This window comes from Misgurnus anguillicaudatus, chromosome 12 (genome assembly GCF_027580225.2).
Source record: "Misgurnus anguillicaudatus chromosome 12, ASM2758022v2, whole genome shotgun sequence".
Classification (NCBI taxonomy): Eukaryota; Metazoa; Chordata; class Actinopteri; order Cypriniformes; family Cobitidae; genus Misgurnus; species Misgurnus anguillicaudatus.
Window position 1 is genome coordinate 16,935,983 of NC_073348.2, and position 18,517 is coordinate 16,954,499.

General features: G+C 40.7%; 1 protein-coding gene across 1 annotated transcript in view; it reads left to right on the plus strand.

The window, feature by feature from the left end:
* The window catches only part of LOC129447327 (uncharacterized), a 63,442-nt gene that overhangs the window by 17,221 nt on the left and 27,704 nt on the right, over window positions 1–18,517 (plus strand). Inside the window, 8 exon segments of the mRNA XM_073873695.1 lie at window positions 360–363; window positions 1,105–1,191; window positions 12,529–13,021; window positions 13,570–14,705; window positions 17,333–17,417; window positions 17,467–17,570; window positions 17,747–17,839; window positions 17,920–18,036. Coding sequence (XP_073729796.1) covers window positions 360–363; window positions 1,105–1,191; window positions 12,529–13,021; window positions 13,570–14,705; window positions 17,333–17,417; window positions 17,467–17,570; window positions 17,747–17,839; window positions 17,920–18,036 — 2,119 coding nt within the window.

Genomic DNA, 18,517 nt, shown 5'->3' on the forward strand with positions numbered 1-18,517 from the left:
TGATTATGATCAGATTAAGAATAAAAGCACAAAACGTTTTTACAACTTTTCATAATGTTGTATTTTGGTTGTAATTATGTAATGCTGCAGCACAACGTAAAAACCACACCCTAAAAACTTGTAAAAATATCAAATTGATACATTTTCTTTAAGCGGTCAAACAACGTAAATATCACATCTGTTTACTACAAAACCACACTAAAATGCAACATTTGCGAGCCCTTTTGTTTAGGTGTTAAAATGACGTAATCATAATGTTGGAATAAGATGAGTCATGACCATACCAAAATACAACCAGTGTATACATTGGTTTAAATGTATTTCAGCTTTATTAAGAGTGATTTGTTGTTTAATGGTAGGCAGGTCTGGTAATCGGGCACACCGGGCATTTTCTTTTAGGCCGACATCAGTTTAAACCAAAGTAACATAAACACCTGGTTGTATGGTCATGATGCTTTTTAAATGTCTTATTCCTTGGTGGTTAGTTTAACACCTCAACAAAATGTCTCAGAAATGTTGCATTATGGTCTGGTTTTGTTTTTCATAGTGAACAGATGTGATATTTACGCTTTTTTACTACCTAAAGAAATCATGCCAATTAGATATTTTACTTTATTTAAACGCCCTTTTTGTTCTTATGTAGAGTGTGGTTTTTAAAATGTTTTGCTGCAAGATTACCTTATTACAATTGAAATACAACGTTGTGAAAACTTTTGTGTTTGTATTTTTAATCTGACCAAAATCTCTACGTCCTATTTTGCCTTCTTTTAATTTAGTCACTTTATACAATAGTTTGTGATGATTTCTGGCCATAATTGAGACGCAAATTTGTTTTGCTAAATCCATTGTAAAGCAGTGAGCGTCTTCTCTCTCCAGTACAGCAGGAGGCGCTGCAGCTCTTTAGTCCGCCGATAAACTCACTAAAGAAAGAAAGAGCTCGCGTGTGATGTGTTTCTGTGTCCTCCGTGTTTTCTCTCTTGCGTGTTTCATTGAGTGTAACAGAGTCTTGTCTCTGTGTATTTAAGTGTTTAGAAGTTGATGATGAGATGTGCTGTAAATGAGTATGAACTGATCTGTCCATGCTGGATATATTGATGATTTCATCACAGAAATCTCTCAGCTGAAGAAAGAGGTGGCGTTACTGAAGACAAAGCTGAGGTCACGAGGAGAGATTTAGCAATGAAACGAGAGGTTTGTACAGCTTAAACATCATTTACCTGAATCACTCATGTAACCATCAGCCCTATCGGTTGAGTTACAAATGGTTTAAAATGGGGTTAGATTTACTCTGTGTGAGATAAAAAAAAAAATTAAATGAACTTAAAGTTAAACTCAAAACAACACATTAAAATCTCAAGACTGTTAAAAGAAAGGAATACAAAACCTAAAACGATCTAAAAGTCCAAGTGTGCTAAAAGCCCAAATGTGCAAAGTGTCCTTCTGTGTGTAGCCTACAAATGAAGAAAGTGATATCCAAAGTCCATAAAAGTAAAAGTTGAGTCCAAATACACAAACTCCACAGACCATGCAGCAACCGCTTGTCCCTGCTGAAAAAAACAGCATACCAGCAAGACCAGCATATGTTGTGTTTTGGTGCTGGTTTGCTAGTGAACACCAGCTAAACCAGCATCAGCACCAGCTAAACCAGCATCAGCACCACCTAAACCAGCATTAGCACCAGCTAAACCAGCATTAGCACCAGCTAAACCAGCATTAGCACCAGCTAAACCAGTATTAGCACCAGCATCCCATGCTGGTCATACCAGCATGTTGTGTTTTGGTGCTGGTATGCTGTGACCACCAGCTAAACCAGCATAGACCAGCATAATTCCCATGCTGGTTTGGGGTTTTAGCTATAGCATTTATAAGCTAAAAATGTGCTCTTGGTTTTTTTTAAATTATGAATTCAGTTTACGTAAGACCGAGGTAGATCATCAAAATAACACAACAATACAATAATCAGTAACCATGCATAAAGCCAGGGGGAGGTAAATCAAGAATTACACAAATATATTAAAAGATTCACACATATTGCATATGATTTACTTTCTTATTACTTAAGAAAAAAATTCATAAACATTTTAATTTCTTTTTCAAGAGCCACAAATAAAGTTTTATCTTTACGATATTTGCATTTATGAATATAACATTTTGCATAAATTAAAATAAAGTTAGTGATAAAATATTATTTCCTTTTATTGAAGGAAATATGTGTAATGCAAAATAAAACAAATGTAGAGAAAAGTTGGGGTCGATATGTACAATTATAAATCTAGATAAATCTTTTCATAGATTTCTTACATGAGAGCAGAAAAAATAAATAAAGTTTTTTCTACTCTTATCTCAAAAAGAACAGTTAAGATCAATATCCTTTTTAAATTTAACAAGAAAAGTATCACTGGAGTGGATAGTATCTGTGTAATATTTTGAATGTAATTTCCATTCACTAATTAGAAATTTGATGTAGTTCTAAACGTAGGTTTGGGAGGAGCCTAAACATTCAGGCCTGTCAATCATCATCATCATCATCATCATCATCATCATGGGTGTATAAGGCAGCCTTCGGGCCTCCACGTTCAGCTGCAATTTTTTCCAGCATTTGGCCTCGCCCATTTCCGCAATCACGTCTCCACACAATGAGCTCCAGGCTCCCACCAAACTGGGAAATATTTTAAGTACCACTGCAGCAGCAATATATTTTAGTTCCTCCTCTCACTACCGCAGTAGTAATGTCAGGGGCTGTGCACACTTTTTTTATGCAGTTCATATGATCTTTACACGACAACGGCGTGCTTGGGTTAGGAAAATCGCGAACGCTGTTTGACAACGGCGACGTTATGCGCTTCTGTTAAAGGGATAGTTCACTTTAAAATGAAAATTCTTTCATCATTTACTCATCCTCATGATGTTTTAAACCTGTATGAATTTCTTTTTTCTCATGAACACAAAAGAAGATATTTTGAAAAATGATGGTAAACACACAACAGTAAGTGACCATAGACTTCCATAGTAGGAAAAATATATTTTGTAAGTATTGTGATAAATGACTAAAAAAATATTTTGATAAATAATGGTAAGCACACAGTTGATGGGACCCATTAAATTCCATCATATTTTTTTATTCCTACTATGGAAGTCTATGGTCACTTACTGCTGTGTGTTTACCATAATTTCTCAAAATATCTTATTTTGTGTGCATCAGAAAAAAGAAATTCATTCAGGGTAAGAACAACATGAGGATGAGTAAATGATGACAGAATTTTCATTTTAAAGTGAACTATCCCTTTAATTCCGTCTAGGCATGCGTGATCAACCAAAACAACAATGGCAGCCAAAAGGATTGGGTTGCCCTCGTTTTCCCGTTTATTAATCCCTTTTCCACCAAAAGCTTACAATTATCGGAGTTTTATAATCCAGGGATAATTGAAGTGAAACCTACCTTATCGTCAATTCAATCAAACTGCTCGTTTTTCTCTGTATCGACTGTTTTTTCACAGCTCTGAAGAAGAATGTGCTTACACGCTCCTGCGTGGTTCTTTCATTCAAGGCCCCCCAGTGACTGGTCCTAGTGTAGGTCATAAACCCCGCCTCCCCCATGTTATTCAATGGGACTTGAGACCAACTAAACAATTGAATTACACTTCAATTATACATTTTTCCGAAGCTGATTTCTGTCACTTACTGTAGTTGTTATCTAGTGATGTAAATTCAAGTGTTTGTTTTTAAAATAAGTTTGTTTTTAGTTATTTAATGGTATAAAAGCGGTGGTGTCACGTCATGATTGACAGCTGTGATACGCGCATTCTGCGAGGGCGGGGCCTTGATTTTGCGGCTTTACTCCTTGCCCATTGCTGCGCATGACTGGTCCAGAAATCGCTACTGTGCAGACTCAAGACCCAATATGTCAGTGCCATATCGGGACACTGGCGGCTTCACTTTTCACCAATGGAAGAGAGTGAACGGGTGTCGTCCATCTTTTTTACAGTCTATGCTGCATACACGATAGGATGGTCTTCGCAGATGGGCGAGGATGCTTGCGCATTGCTCCACACCGCGAGCCTCCACTTTTCGCATACGTGTCTCAAAACGAAAGGCATTCATAGTTGACGCGCTCACTGTTGCACTATTCTTTGAACCAATCGAGTTCAAAAACCAACAGAAAGCAAAGGACAGAAAAAGTCGTTTGTTGGAACAACCCTATTGTTGTAACATCAAAACTTGACACATAAATATAAGAACATGAATGAAACAACCATCTCCTAAATATGTCTTTATTGTCTTTCTGCAGCAAAGCAAAACTTTATTTTACTATTTACTTTATTTTAAACTTGGCTTTCCATTAAAAACATGCCAACATTAGGGGTGTGACGAGACACTTAATCCACGAGGCAAGACGAGACACGAGATTGGGTTCACGAGACGATATTTTACACACTTACAGAAACCCTCAATAATGAATAAGATACTGAAATCATGTTATTTTTAAATGTTTTAACTAATCAAGGACTGGCCCTAACAATTCTTAACTGATACTGAAGTAATTTGTTATTTTTGGGTAATAAAAATAGACCCAAGTGAGCAGTAGCCTTTAAAATTACATAATAATGAAGATGCAATAATAATTGGTTCAAATAAAGTATTAAAACCAAGTTACATCAAACAACATAAACAGACACATTACATTTGTGGCCTATAAATAAAAAGCATTATGTATGTCTTATTAGTGAAGATCGTCACGCGGACACCATCTTCACTTTCACTTTAGCCAGAGAGAAACGCGTATTATTGAGGGTTTAATCTGCTGAGAAACTTACCATCTGACACTGATCAACAGACAAACACAACGCGTCTCAGACTTCACACGAGTTCCCAAACAAACATTATTGGAAACCCAAACAAAACAGCGAACGCTGTAAAAGACAAATATATTGCATGCACTGTAAAAGGTTCAAACAGAAAGCTGCATCCTCCGGAGGTCGCATATGCAGGCTGCGTACGTCATCAAGGTTTATTTCAGATCATTAACTGAGCATTACATTCGCAAGTCGTGAGCATATTACAACAATTTGCGAATAACTAAATAATTAGTGAACTTTATAATTGTTAATAGTCTCTAATAAGACAGTCTTTATAAAGTAAATGCAGTTTAAAAATGCGACCTCCGAAGGATGCAGTCTTTTATTTGAGAAACGGCCAGCATTTCACTTCCACAAGAAATCTCGCGAGACACATTTAATCTCGCGAGACACTTTTAATCTCGTGAGATCTCTTTGCACGAGATCTCGTCACACCCCTAGCCAACATGTTTTGGCCTTCTTCAGGGCCAAACCCAAAAGTGACATATACAACACAAATAATTCTATTGACATTAATAATGTCAGTCTTAAAAATAAGTTTTTCGGGCGGGGGCACATTGCTGTTTTGTCAATTAGCTTTAAATAACATTAGTACTCCTGTAGGAATTGCGTCCAAGAAACAATGTGCTCTAGTGATGGGCAATTTTGAAGCATTGCTTTATGAAGCCTCAAAGCATTTATAAATCTTTTGTTTAGCATCTTTGGTTTGGATCACGTGATTTTAGCAAACAATGCTTCATTACGTCATAACTGTTTCAAAACGTTTCGAAAATCTGATGATTCACCACTAGGCGGAGTTTATCAGAATACACTTTTACGTAATGATTTTAAAGGAACAGTATGTTGGATTGTGGCCAAAACTGATATTGCGAATCACAAAACTTGTGGCTAAAACTGGTACTGCAATCACACAACTGGTGGCCAATACACAACATGACAACATTGACATCAGTTGAGGGCTGCAACTTCACCTTTTAAATGAAAATATCCTGGCCATACCACTGTTGTCAGTGTTATAAGTATTTGAAATGAAAATGATTTCTTAATGTCTAGTGACATATCAGGGCCATTTTATGATTAATTGATATAAATTTCTTACATACTGTTCCTTTAAGTTAACTCTCTTATAGGGCTGTTCCGAATACCATTTTTTGAGCTTCGAAGCTCTAGTAGAAATAAATTCGAAGCTTCGGAAGGAGGGGCTGAACATATTTTTCTCTTTAATAAAGGCAGGAATCTCTGTGTGTGTGTGTATGTGTGTGTGTCTGTCTATCTACAGTTTTATTATGTGGCGGATGTGTTGATGCGGACCCAAGGGAGTGTAGTGCCTTTTTATGTGCAGTATGGACATGTGACACGTTTAGAATTAATAAACTTTAAAAATACTACAGAACAGCGCAAGCCGGAAGCGGTGTGCCTGTCACGCGTCATGCGAGAACAGCATTTGTGAAACAAAACACAAGAGCAATACCTTTAATAAGGTAGACTAACATTTTTCTAACAAACAAACATTCCCGTATCAGAAATTAGCAGCACAGTAATTACTGACAACGTAGGGTAGGCTATTTAAATAAAACAACGAAAATAAATGAACGAAGTTCAACAAACTGTAATAAAACGGTAGCATACTTTCAAAATCAAGTTTATTTATAACACTTACACCATCCAATATGTTTTTTTTCATCAGCAGAACAATAAAGAAGATATTTTGCAGAAACCCCAGTGCTCCGTCATGCAAGTCAACCGATCCGCACACTTTAAGAGCTAAAGCATATATATCCAATACAAAAGTAATCCATCATAACTCAGTGTGACATATTGACGTCTTGTGAAGCAAACTAATCAGTTTTTGCAAGAAACTGAACGTTATTTACAACACTATTAGCGTGAATGCCAAAGCAGGATGCGCGCTTTCCGTTTGAGGCGATCTCTTCTTCTACTTGTGGCGTTTAGTGGCTGTTGGCTATGGATGTTGGTCTCTCTGCGCCACCTACAGAGCGGGAGCGTGAAGCGCACTTCCTGCTTGGCAAAAGCTCTGCATTAACGTTGAAAAATATTTATATATATATATATATTGGAATCTCAAAACTGAAAATCAAATGTCAACCCACGGAACGAATATTCGAATTTTCTGGTCCAGCCCTACTCTCTGAGGTCGACCGTGGCGTGGGCGCCGCAAAGTCTTTATTTTTCAATCACTCTGCAAAGAGACTTGGATTATTCTGCTTATTTTAGACACCAGACAGAAATAACACAGGCAATCGTGATTGTCTAAAATGCTAATGACATTGATTCATTTGCAAACAAACACACGTAAACACTATTGCCACTTTTCAATTGCATAGTACCCCACGGTTTAGTTTAGATTGGGTCGGGTCAGCTCACCTCACTTTGGCGTGGTTAGCTTTTTCATCGAGTTTATTATTTGCAGTGGGAGGGATTATAGGCATGTTTTTATATTTGCGATGCCTACTACTGTGAGATCATACAAGTGAGAGCGTCGTTGTACATTCCCATACATTTATTTATTTCTGAGTCCGCCACAAAATTAAAATTGCCTACCAAAAATAGATGTTTGCACATCGCGTTTATCACTACCTCTGTCTCACATGACAGTTTCTGTTCAAACACCCGTGGCGTCAGTCGACGGCGTTCCACTGAGCCTCCCTGAAGTTGCATTTTAGCATATAATGCTGACGTGCTCATCGCGAATGTTCCGCCACAAACTGCAAGTCTGGAAAAAACTGTTATGGTGTCTCTGATTCTCAACCTGTGGATGTTTTTCATCGCTAAAAGGGAGTTTGAGAACTTATAGGAAAGCACAGATGACAAAATGTTTGCTCGAGACAGCGCAACCTAGCACTAAGGTAAAGCTAGTCTTTTACTTTATAGGGATGATGCTGATAGTGACAATTCTCTCAGACCAATCGGTGATATACAGTGTTTTCATGTCACGTTTTGGTATCAGCTCGGGTCGCTCGGAACCCCAACCGTGGTGGTACAAAAGAAAAGTATCGGGTACTACATACTGCACCCTGTGGAAAAGCTCCCAAAAGTAAGCTGACCTGACCCAAACTAAACCAAACTGTGGGGTACTATGCAATGGAAAAGCATTGTAATGTCATTTACCGCCTCTAAAAAAAACTACTGACGTCATGTTCACCTATCGTTCGATATGTCGATACAGTCATTAACACGTCAGAAAAATAGTCATTAACATGCCTAGAAACATGTCAGAAAAATTAACCATAACTTAATGAATACTTGTCATAAAAACAAAAGATAAATGTCTACATAAACAAAAATATTCTCATTCGGTGTACACTCTATGAGGAGGAAGAGACTGAGGTACCGTCTTTCTCCTGTTACCTCATTGTCTCTCATTAGCTGACATCATTTTAAAGAACTGTAAACTACTAGATCATGGTTTGAAAAGTCTTGTGAAAACATGTTTAGAATGGGTTTTGTGGACTTATATTAGTGACTTTTGAGCTTTTTCAAAAACCATGCATAAACATTTTTCTCTCAAAAATACAAACATGTACATGCATGTTATTCACATTATATTGTAGCTCAGTTTGTTCTGAACACAGTGTTATGAGACTTTTGCCCTTATTATGTTTTTAAGCAACTGAAAAAAGCACAAATATCAGTGCTGGTCAAAACTTTCATCATCATCATAGCCTGTCACCCCCCAAGGGGTGAAGGCCGCCAACAACAGTTCTCCAGAGTCCTCTTTCCTGGGCCATCCTCTCTATCTGGTTCCAGGTGTAGCCCATCTTTCGGATGTCAGCCTCAAGGTCACGCCGCCAAGTGTTTCTTGGGCGGCCTCTTCTCCGTTTTCCCTGTGGGATCCACTTCAGTGCCTGCCTGGTGACATGGGTTGGGGGTTTGCACAAAGTATGGCCTATCCAGACCCATCTCCTTCGCCTGATTTCATCTTCAGCAGGAAGTTGGCAGCTTTTGTCCGGAAGGTTTACATTGCTGATGGTGTTAGGCCAGCGGATCTGAAGAATCCTTATGAGACAACTGTTGATGAAGGACTGGACTTTCCTGATGGTAGTTTTGGTCATCCTCCAGGTCTCTGCTCCATACATTAAAACTGACTTTACGTTAGTGTTGAAAAGTCTTACCTTGGTGGTCAAGGACAGCTCTCTAGAGGTCCAGATTTTCTTTAGCTGTACGAAGGAGGCCTGTTGCTTTGCCAATTCTTGCCTTGATATCCACTTCTGTACCACCCTGTTGGTCAATGATGCTACCCAGGTAAGTGAAGGTCTGAACAACTTCCAGGGGGCTTCCGTTAAGAGTGACTGGTTTTGTACTGCTGGAGTTTATCTTCAGGATCTTGGTCTTGTCCTTATGGCTGTTAAGGCCTTTTTGTGATGATGTGAATGCCACAATATTTATCTTCTCATGCATCTGCTGTTGGTTGTGAGACAGGAGGGCAAGATCGTCTGCAAAATCCAAGTCGTCTAGCTGTCTCCACGGAGTCCACTGTATCCCATTCCTGAGCCCACTGGTAGACGACTTCATTTTCAATTCAATTTAATTCAATTCAATTTTATTTATATAGCGCTTTTCACAATTTGGTAATTGTATCAAAGCAGCTTTACATTAATAAAAGCAGTGAAAAGCGCAGAAAATTGACAGATAGCACAACATAATACACGATAGCACAAGCAACAAAATTTGCTGCGGCTATAAATCAACATTATAAGCGAACGTATTACTAATGTAACGTATAGAAGTTAAGCCCAAGAAGGCTGCCTCCCCGGGTTGAAAAACCCCCTAGGAGAAAGAACCCCTGTCAATGGCAAGAGGAAAAGGAATGGCGAAAGCAAGCATTCTTGTCGGACTCCTGTCCTCACCTGAAAACTGTTTGTGAGCTGTCCTCCATAAATAACCCTGCAGGACAGGCCATCATAGGAGTTCATGATGGGCTCTTGGCTGGGATGCCATAGTGTTGAAGGAGCATCCAGAGGCTCTTTCGGTTCATGCTGTCGAAAGCCTTCTCATTGTCTATAAAGTTGACAAACAATGGCGAGTTCCATTCCAGGGATTGCTCAACGATGATGCGGAGTGTTGTAATCTGGTCCGTGCAGGATCTGTTCTGCCGGATGCCTGCCTGCTCTTCATGCAGTTGTGGATTAACAAAGTTCTTCATCCTCTCTAGTAGGACACGATTAAAGACTTTTCCTGGAACAGATAGAAGTGTGATGCCCCTGTAGTTGTTGCAGTTGAGGTCACCTTTCTTGGAGAGCTTGATCAGGTGACTCTCCTTCAAGTTTGCTGGTGTGTCTTCTTCCTCCCAGATCTTTTTAAAGAGAGGGTACAGCATCTCCACTGACACATCCAGGTTCATTTTTAGTGCCTCTGCTGGGATGTCATCTGGTCCAGCCGCCGTTCTTTTCTTCGTCAGGATGATGGCCTTCCTGATCTCGTCTCTGGTCGGCTTTTCACAGTTGATCGGAAGACCATGTTGGCTGAATTGATATCTGGTGCTGACCTGTTTAGGAGTCCTTCAAAGTGTTCGACCCATCTGTTGGTCTAAGCTGTTGATGGTGTTGCCCTTCTTGTCCTTGATGGGTCTTTCTGGCTTGCTGAACTTCCCGGAGAGTTGCTTGGTGATGTCATACAGCTGTTTCATGTTGCCACTGTATGCTGCCTGTTCTGCTTTATCCGCTAGTTTGTCCATGTAGACTTTCTTATCCTTCCTAATAATCCTCTTGACTATTCTGTGAGCTTCTGCATAGTTTTCTGGTTCCACTGTTATTGTCTGTTGCCTTCTTTTTCTTCCTGTCTTCGATTTTGGTCAAGGACTTTGATGTGATCCACTCTTTCTGTTGATGTTTTCTTGTCCCCACTACTTCTTGACATGTTGATCTTAGTGTCTCTTTCACTGTCAGCCATCTGTTGAGCAAAAGGTCTTCTTCCTTTACAGATGTTCCTGAAGTACTTTAAACTTTTTCTTAAGCACCAACTGTTCACTTGTCTTAGGGTCTTTCAGAAAGCTGACCTTGTGCTTTACTTTTTTATCTGACTTGTTTGGCTGGTTTTCTCTTCAGCTTCATGTTTCAGTTTGGCCACCGCTAGGTGGTGGTCGGCCGCCACGTCCGCACCTCTTCTCACTCTAACGTCGTGTAGGGTTCTTCTAAATTTCTTGCTGATGCAGACATGGTCAATCTGGTTCTCTGTCACGCTGTCTGGTGAAACCCATGTATTCTTGTGGATTCGCTTATGGGGGAAGATGCTGCATCCGATGACCAGGTTATTTAATGCATACAGGTCCGCAAATCTTTCGCCATTCTCATTGATGACTCCCAGGGCGTGGGTGCCCATGACCTGTTCGTATCCGGTGTTGTTGGGCCCAATCGTGGCACCCATGAGGATGGTGGCGTCTTTGTCTTGGTAGGTCTCGAGGATCTTCTGCAGTCTGCTATAGAACTGATCTTTATCTTCATACTCACTGTCGTTTGTAGGAGCATAGCACTGCACAACGTTTACCTTATTCCTCTTTTCCTTGGTACGGAATGATGCTGTAAAGACCCTGGGGCCCTGCACCTCCCATCCAATCAGAGCTTTCTGTGCCTGTTTGGACAGCAGGAGGCCTACTCCCTGTGTGTGTGGTGCATCCCTCTCTTCATGCCCAGAGTACAGCAGCAGCTCGCCTGTCTTTAGTTGTTTCTGTCCAGCTCGGTTCCACCATGTCTCGCTGATGCCTAGCATGGTCAGGTTGTTGTTCCTCATCTCAGCTGCTACCTGGGCTGTCTTTCCTGACTCATACATGGTTCTGACATTCCATGTGCCGATGTTCGTTTTCCTGAATGACAGAAGGGTATATAGCTTTGTGGCTTCCTTTTGGCTTTCACCACATAGCTTCATGTGTCTTTGTAAAGAAGATCCTTTCTCTCCTAGGTTAAAGTTTTCTAGTATTTTTGTAGTTGACGTTTCTGTAGCAATTTGTCTTTTACGGAAGGGGATGCTAGCCCCATGCCCAACCTTACTTCTTTATCCTGACTTAGGACAGGCAGATTGGTCCCTAACGACCTCCCTGGTGGCGTTTCCTAGGGCCCTAAAAACCCCTTAGACCTCAGAGGGTTAAGTTAAATATTTTTTTCCCCTAAAAACAGTTTTTCTTAAAACATTTTGAGTTTACTTGCTTCATTCACGTGTGAAATTCTAGTTATTGAGACATTCACACGGAAATTCACGTCATGGGAGGAGCTTCTGTGACTCTGCTCGCTTTCTGTAATCACGTCACTACTAGAGCAAGCTCCTGCTAGGTTAACGCGGCACATTTTTCTGGCAAAATTCAAGATTTTCAACATGCTCGTTTTCTGCGACAATGCTCAATTCGCGCAAAGGAGGCGAAATCGTGTCTACCGTGGAGCTCTAAACGCCTTATTCGCACTGCGAGACCTCCAGACGCGGGTCAACGCATCTTTACATTGACTTAACATTGAAATCACTTGCGCTTGACACCTCTACCGCAGCTGATCTGAAAGCAGCATTATAGTGGTTCTTTCTTTTTCCTTTCATGTGATTCACATGACAGGCAGACCAGGCATAATAAAAGACATGCATACATAAAATAGCAAAAGGAATACAATCATGTTTCTTGCGTGACAACATCAAATAATTTTTAATCTTACTGTCTGTGTTGTGTTGTCAGGATGTGGATCGTTATGAATCTTCAGTGTATAACGTGACTGATGATGGGAGTCTGGATTCAGTGTGGATGAGCATAGATCAGAGCCGCAAACCACAGCCACTGCTGGACTCTAAACTCTCTGAAGAGGAATCCAGACACACACAGGACTCAGAGCTCAGTCTGACTTTACTCTGTTATACTGAGTCAAAGCCCACAGACACTCAGGACACTACAGTGTGTGACAAGCAACGGAGCTTACAAGAGGATCAAACCTCCACAGAGTCTCTGGATTCTGTCTGTAAAGCTGGAGAACAGCAGCAGATCCTGCAGACCACACTGAAGATGTGTTCAGTCAAACTCATCGACTGCAAGAACCTTATGATGAAGATTAAAACTGAACCTACAGAAATAAAAACTGAACCCGCAGAAATAAAAATTGAAACCACAGAAATAAAAACTGAAACCATAGAAGAGGAAGATTGCACTGAGGAAGATGATGATTTTATTCCATTAGGTATGTCTCCTCAATTATTGTTGTATTTTTAACATTTTTAACTGTCATGTGAGCACATGTTTTGGGTTTTCAGTCACACTCACAAATCAAAAGGCCAAAAAGTGTAAGTACTAAAATTTTAAAGGGATTAAGGATATCTTTAAAACATATTTAGCAACAGGCATGTAGGCTTATAGGGTTAGTTCACTCCAAAATCATAATTTGATCATAAATCACTTAATCACATAAATCACCCCTGTATTATTCTAAACCCCCAAGTGCTCCGTTTCTCTTCAGAACCCATTTTTAGATATTTTTAATGAAAACTGGGAGGCTTCTGTCTGTCCCATTGACTTGAGTTAGTTTCACAAATCTTTTCCCCAGAAAACAATGAAAGACATCGCCATAAGGTCCATTAGTCATTCAATAATAATATTATGAAGTGATGAGAACACACAAAGAACAAATCGTTGAATAAAATTGTTGTTTGTGTTGTTGCCTTAATTCATTATCCTTCTTTGTGTAAATAAGAGTGAAAAGACAACTTAATTGTTTCATGTTTCTTTCAGATGTGAAGAGTGATTCATGTTTGGATATAGAAATAACATCATCAACATCAAAAGAGCGACTGACAGCACAAACTCTTTCCTGCATTACCTGTGGAAAGACATTCAGATCACAGAGACTTTTACAGAGACACAAGAGAAAACACACAGAACAGAAACTGTTCACCAGATCTGAGATCAGCTTTACTACCTTACAAGAGAAGAAACTTAATTCAGAAAAGCACAGAGAGAAAAAAAACCAGCTTCACTGTGAGAAGAGAGATAGCTGTAAACGTGGTCTGAAGAGACATGTGCCTTCACACACCAATGAGAGACCGTATCAGTGCAGTGAATGTGACAAAACCTTTAAGGATTCAGGATCATTCAAATCACACCAGAATATTCACTCTAAAGAGAAACTCTATCAGTGTTCACACTGTGGTAAATTTTATGGTCGTAAATCTCAGCTGAAAGTCCATGAGAGACTTCACACTGGAGAGAAACCTTATCACTGTAGTGTCTGTGGGAAGAGTTTTAGTCAACAGTCACACTTAATAAATCACCAGAGAATTCATACAGGTGAAAAACCTTACAAATGCTCTCAGTGTGGCAAAACATTTGCTCTGTCATTTTACTTAGAAGTCCATGAGAGAGTTCACACTGGAGAGAAACCTTATCACTGTAGTGTCTGTGGGAAGAGTTTTAGTCAACGGTCAAACTTACTTAAGCACCAGAGAATTCATACAGGGGAAAAACCTTACAAATGCTCTCAGTGTGACATGAAATTTTCTCAGTCAGGTCCCTTAAAATCCCATCAGAGAATTCACACTGGAGAGAAACCTTATAACTGTAGTGTCTGTGGGAAGAGTTTTAGTCAACGGTCAAACTTACTTCAGCACCAGAGAATTCATACAGGTGAAAAACCTTTCAAATGCTCTCAGTGTGACATGACATTTAATTATTCATATTACTTGAAAGTCCATGAGAGAATTCACACTGGAGAGAAACCTGACGTCTGCTCTCAATGTGGAAAGGGCTTCACTGATTCATCTCAATTAAGAGTTCATCTAAGAGTTCACACTGGAGAGAAACCGTATAACTGTAGTGTCTGTGGGAGGAGTTTTAGTCAACGGTCAAACTTACTTAAGCACAAATGCTCTGTGTGATGAGATGTTTGCTCAGTCAGGTTCTTTAAAATCCCATCAGAGACTTCATACGGGAAAGAAACCTTAAAGGAATACTTTAGATAATTTACTCACCTCCATGTCATCCAAAATGTTGATGTCTTTCTTTGTTCAGTCGAGAAGAAATTAAGTTTTTTGAGAAAAACATTGCAGGATTTTTCTCATTTTAATAGACTTTATTGGACCCCAACACTTTACAGTTTCAGCGCAGTTCCAAAGCGCTCTAAACGATGCCAAACAAGCAATAAGGGCAGGGCTCCAAATTGACATTTTAGAGGGGTGGTACTGGCACCACCCAAGTTGTACAGCTGGTGGCGCTGGGCCTCATTGTGGTGGCACCAATCACTGAGCGGTGTAAAAACAAAAAAACAAACACTAAAACAAAGTCCAAAAATGTTTAATGCATTAATAAATTCTAGGGCTGTCAAAAAATGATTAATCACATACAAAATAAAAGTTTGTGTTTACATAATATATTTGTGTGTATTGTGTGTAATTATGATGTATATATACAGTGAGGAAAATTAGTATATGAACACCCTGCTATTTTGCAAGTTCTTCCACTTAGAAATCATCTGAAATTGTCATCATAGGTGCATGTTCACTGTGGGAGACATAATCTAAAATAAAAAATCCAAAAAGTTCAATTTTGGTCTCATCTGACCACATGACTTTCTCTCATGACTCCTCTGGATTATCCAAATAGTCAATAGGTGTGTTCGACTTCATGCGGCGCTGCGCAGACCGATCGGTGGCTGACTTGAAGCAGTGCATTCCGGTTAGTACTTTTGTCCGACTTAAGCTGGCGCTGCAGGCACGTGACTGTGTCATATGGTTTTTAAGTACCGCGAGAGCGATTCGAGATCAGCCGCCGGAGTCAGCCAGCGCAGCTTGCGAAGAGGAGCTGCACGGGCTGTAATGACGACACAGCTGCTTCACGATTGGTCGGATTCACCACATGACAACAATCACGTGTGTTTCGTGTTTCTTTTCACGGCCTCAGTTCCACAAATGCTCACAAATCTGTATTTTTATAACAGTTAAAGCTATTTTCATGTAGTCGCGATGTTATATTGTGTCATCTTCATCAAAATAAAATGGATAAAAAACGTAGACCCCACAACATTGATATTTAAATAATATATGCTTATGTTGAACTTTATTCTTGTAAAAACAGATGCTGTAAGCCTCTTCAGTTCCACTCATGCTCATACACGGACATTCAAAACAGTATAATTCACTTTTTATGTAGTTTACATCTAACAAATAATGTTTATTGCGATAAAGCAAGCAAACGGCACGTGATCAGCCATGCCTGACGTAAATGCCGCGAACTACGAGAAGCACAGCGCGTCCGACTTCACGTCTCCGTTTTCAGCTCCTCCCCACCCGCACGCGGCTAATCTCGCCGATCGGTTACATCCAGCCGCAGCCGATGTCGAACACACCTAATGGCAAACTTAAGACGGGCCTGGACATGTGCTGGTTTAAGCAGGGGAACCTTCCATGCCATGCATGATTTCAAACCATGACGTCTTAGTGTATTACCAACAGTAACTTGGAAACGGTGGTCCCAGCTTTTTTTCAGATCATTGACCAGCTCCTCTCGTGTAGCTCTGGGCTGATTTCCCACCTTTCTTAGGTTCATTGAGACCCCGCGAGGTGACATCTTGCATGGACTGCCAGTCCGAGGGAGATTGACAGTCATGTTTAGCTTCTTCCATTTTCTAATGATTGCTCCAACAGTTACTCCAACCGTTTTTTACCAAGCTGCTTGGCAATTTCCCTTTAGCCCAGTGTTCTTCACTCCCAATCCTGGAGAGCCGGTGTCCTGCAGAGTTTAGCTCAAACCTTAATCAAAAACACCTACCTGTGATCTTCTAGTGATCATGGAGACATTGATTAGCTTGCTCAGGTGTGTTTGATTAAGGTTGGAGCTAAACTCTGCAGGACACCGGCTCTCCAGGGCTGGGAGTGAAGAACACTGCTTTAGCCCTTTCCAGCTTTGTGGAGGTGTACAATTTTGTCTCTAATGTCTTTGTGTCACGGAGTGACTTAGGGCGGAACCAAAAATGGAGAGGAGAGGTTCCGCCCGGATCAAAATTTTCAAACACCCGTTTGCTTCCTGTTTCTCCATGGCAACGAATGTGGGCTTAATTCATCACAGGTGCACAAATCAGGAAGCGATCATTGACTGGGCAGTCCCTATGATTGATAGGGACATAAAGGTGGAATGAAGAAGCAGAAGGGGAGTCGATTTCGGGAGAGTCAACTTCCGCCTTGGGTGGCACAACACATACCAGCCTCTGAAGAGTCCGCAGGCCCTGCTGATCCGGCGACCGCTAGGAAGCGGGCGGAAAGAGTGCGGGGCTGGTCCAGGCGAAAGGACGGCGTGGGTGTTGCAGAAAGTTGAAGTTTGTTCGCGTTGGATATACGCTGCGAATGCCGGCTGGGTTGTGAGTCGTTCGGGTGCTGAAATACGTAGTTCTGCTACGTCTGGGAGCTGTGGAGAGAGAAGAAACACTGCTCAAAAGTCAAGTAAGAACCTCTTGAAACGGAAACGTACTTATTGGCACCTTTGGTGTGTTGTTATCCTCACAAAGGATAGGGAGCCCTGTGTCCACGGCGTTGTTTACTTCAGAGACGCCCTGAGGGAAGAGAGAGAGATCGATTGGAAGCCCGTCAACCGTGAGTAACAGTAAATCAACAACTAGCATTGAATGCTTGTATGTTAAAGGAGAGTGTAATCCATTTCTAAGCGGCCCCACTAGATGTGTACAGCAGGTGGGCGAGCCGAGAGGTGTGTGTATTGAGAGAGAGATCGACTGGAGACCGATAACTGTGAGTAACGGAAAATCAGCAACTAGTATTGAATGCTTGTATGTTAAAGGAGAGTGCAACCCAGTTCTAAGCAGCCCCACTAGACGTGTGTAGTAAGTGGGCAAGCCGAGGGGTGTGCATTAACTAACTCTGGACTGTGAGAGTTTGCCATCAGGTTGAGGCGCTGTGCTGCATAGCTTGTACCACCCAACCCAGCTACCCAGGCCCAGGTCCACCTGGAGAGGAGTACGGACCCTAACTTATCCACTGGAGTGTGTGCTGTGCAACGAGTGAGTGATTGAATCTGACGTGAGTACACAAAGCTTTCTTGAAGTGTGTGCTGTGTCTTTGTCGTCCGTACTCACCTTAGGAGGGTCTTGGACCTCTGTGGATGCCATCAGGGGCCGCCGCAACGGTGTGTGCCCAACCTACCCAGATACGCTCTGTAGCGGTGTCCAGCAGGAGTCACGTAGAAACCCCGAGTGAGGTATGGTGAGGAATTGGATCTAAATTCTGATGCTACCTGTACATTAGCTAAGCTAACTTACCCAATAACGACTCACACCCTAGAGCAGGGGTCGGCAACAGGCGGCCCGCGGGCCAAAAGTGGCCCGCCAGTAATATTTTCTGGCCCGCTGGATTAATTTGAAATCCGTTTTTTTATTATTATTTAATCAGACTTTTTTATTTTAAAATAACAGTTTACAAAAATGGCCCCGTGTATCATTCATTCATTCGTTTTTTCTAATCAAAACAAAAAAATAAAAATAAAGAAAAACGACTTATTTTTCTATTATTTATTTCCTGAACTAAAATCAAACGACTCGTTTTCTGAATGTGTGCTCAGATCAAAAATAACAAAAATGAATGAAAACGGGTTCGGACAAATTTTAATTGAACACCTTAGCAGACATATACCAATGAAATAAATTTAAACAGATCAGGTACTAACAGATTACATTATAATA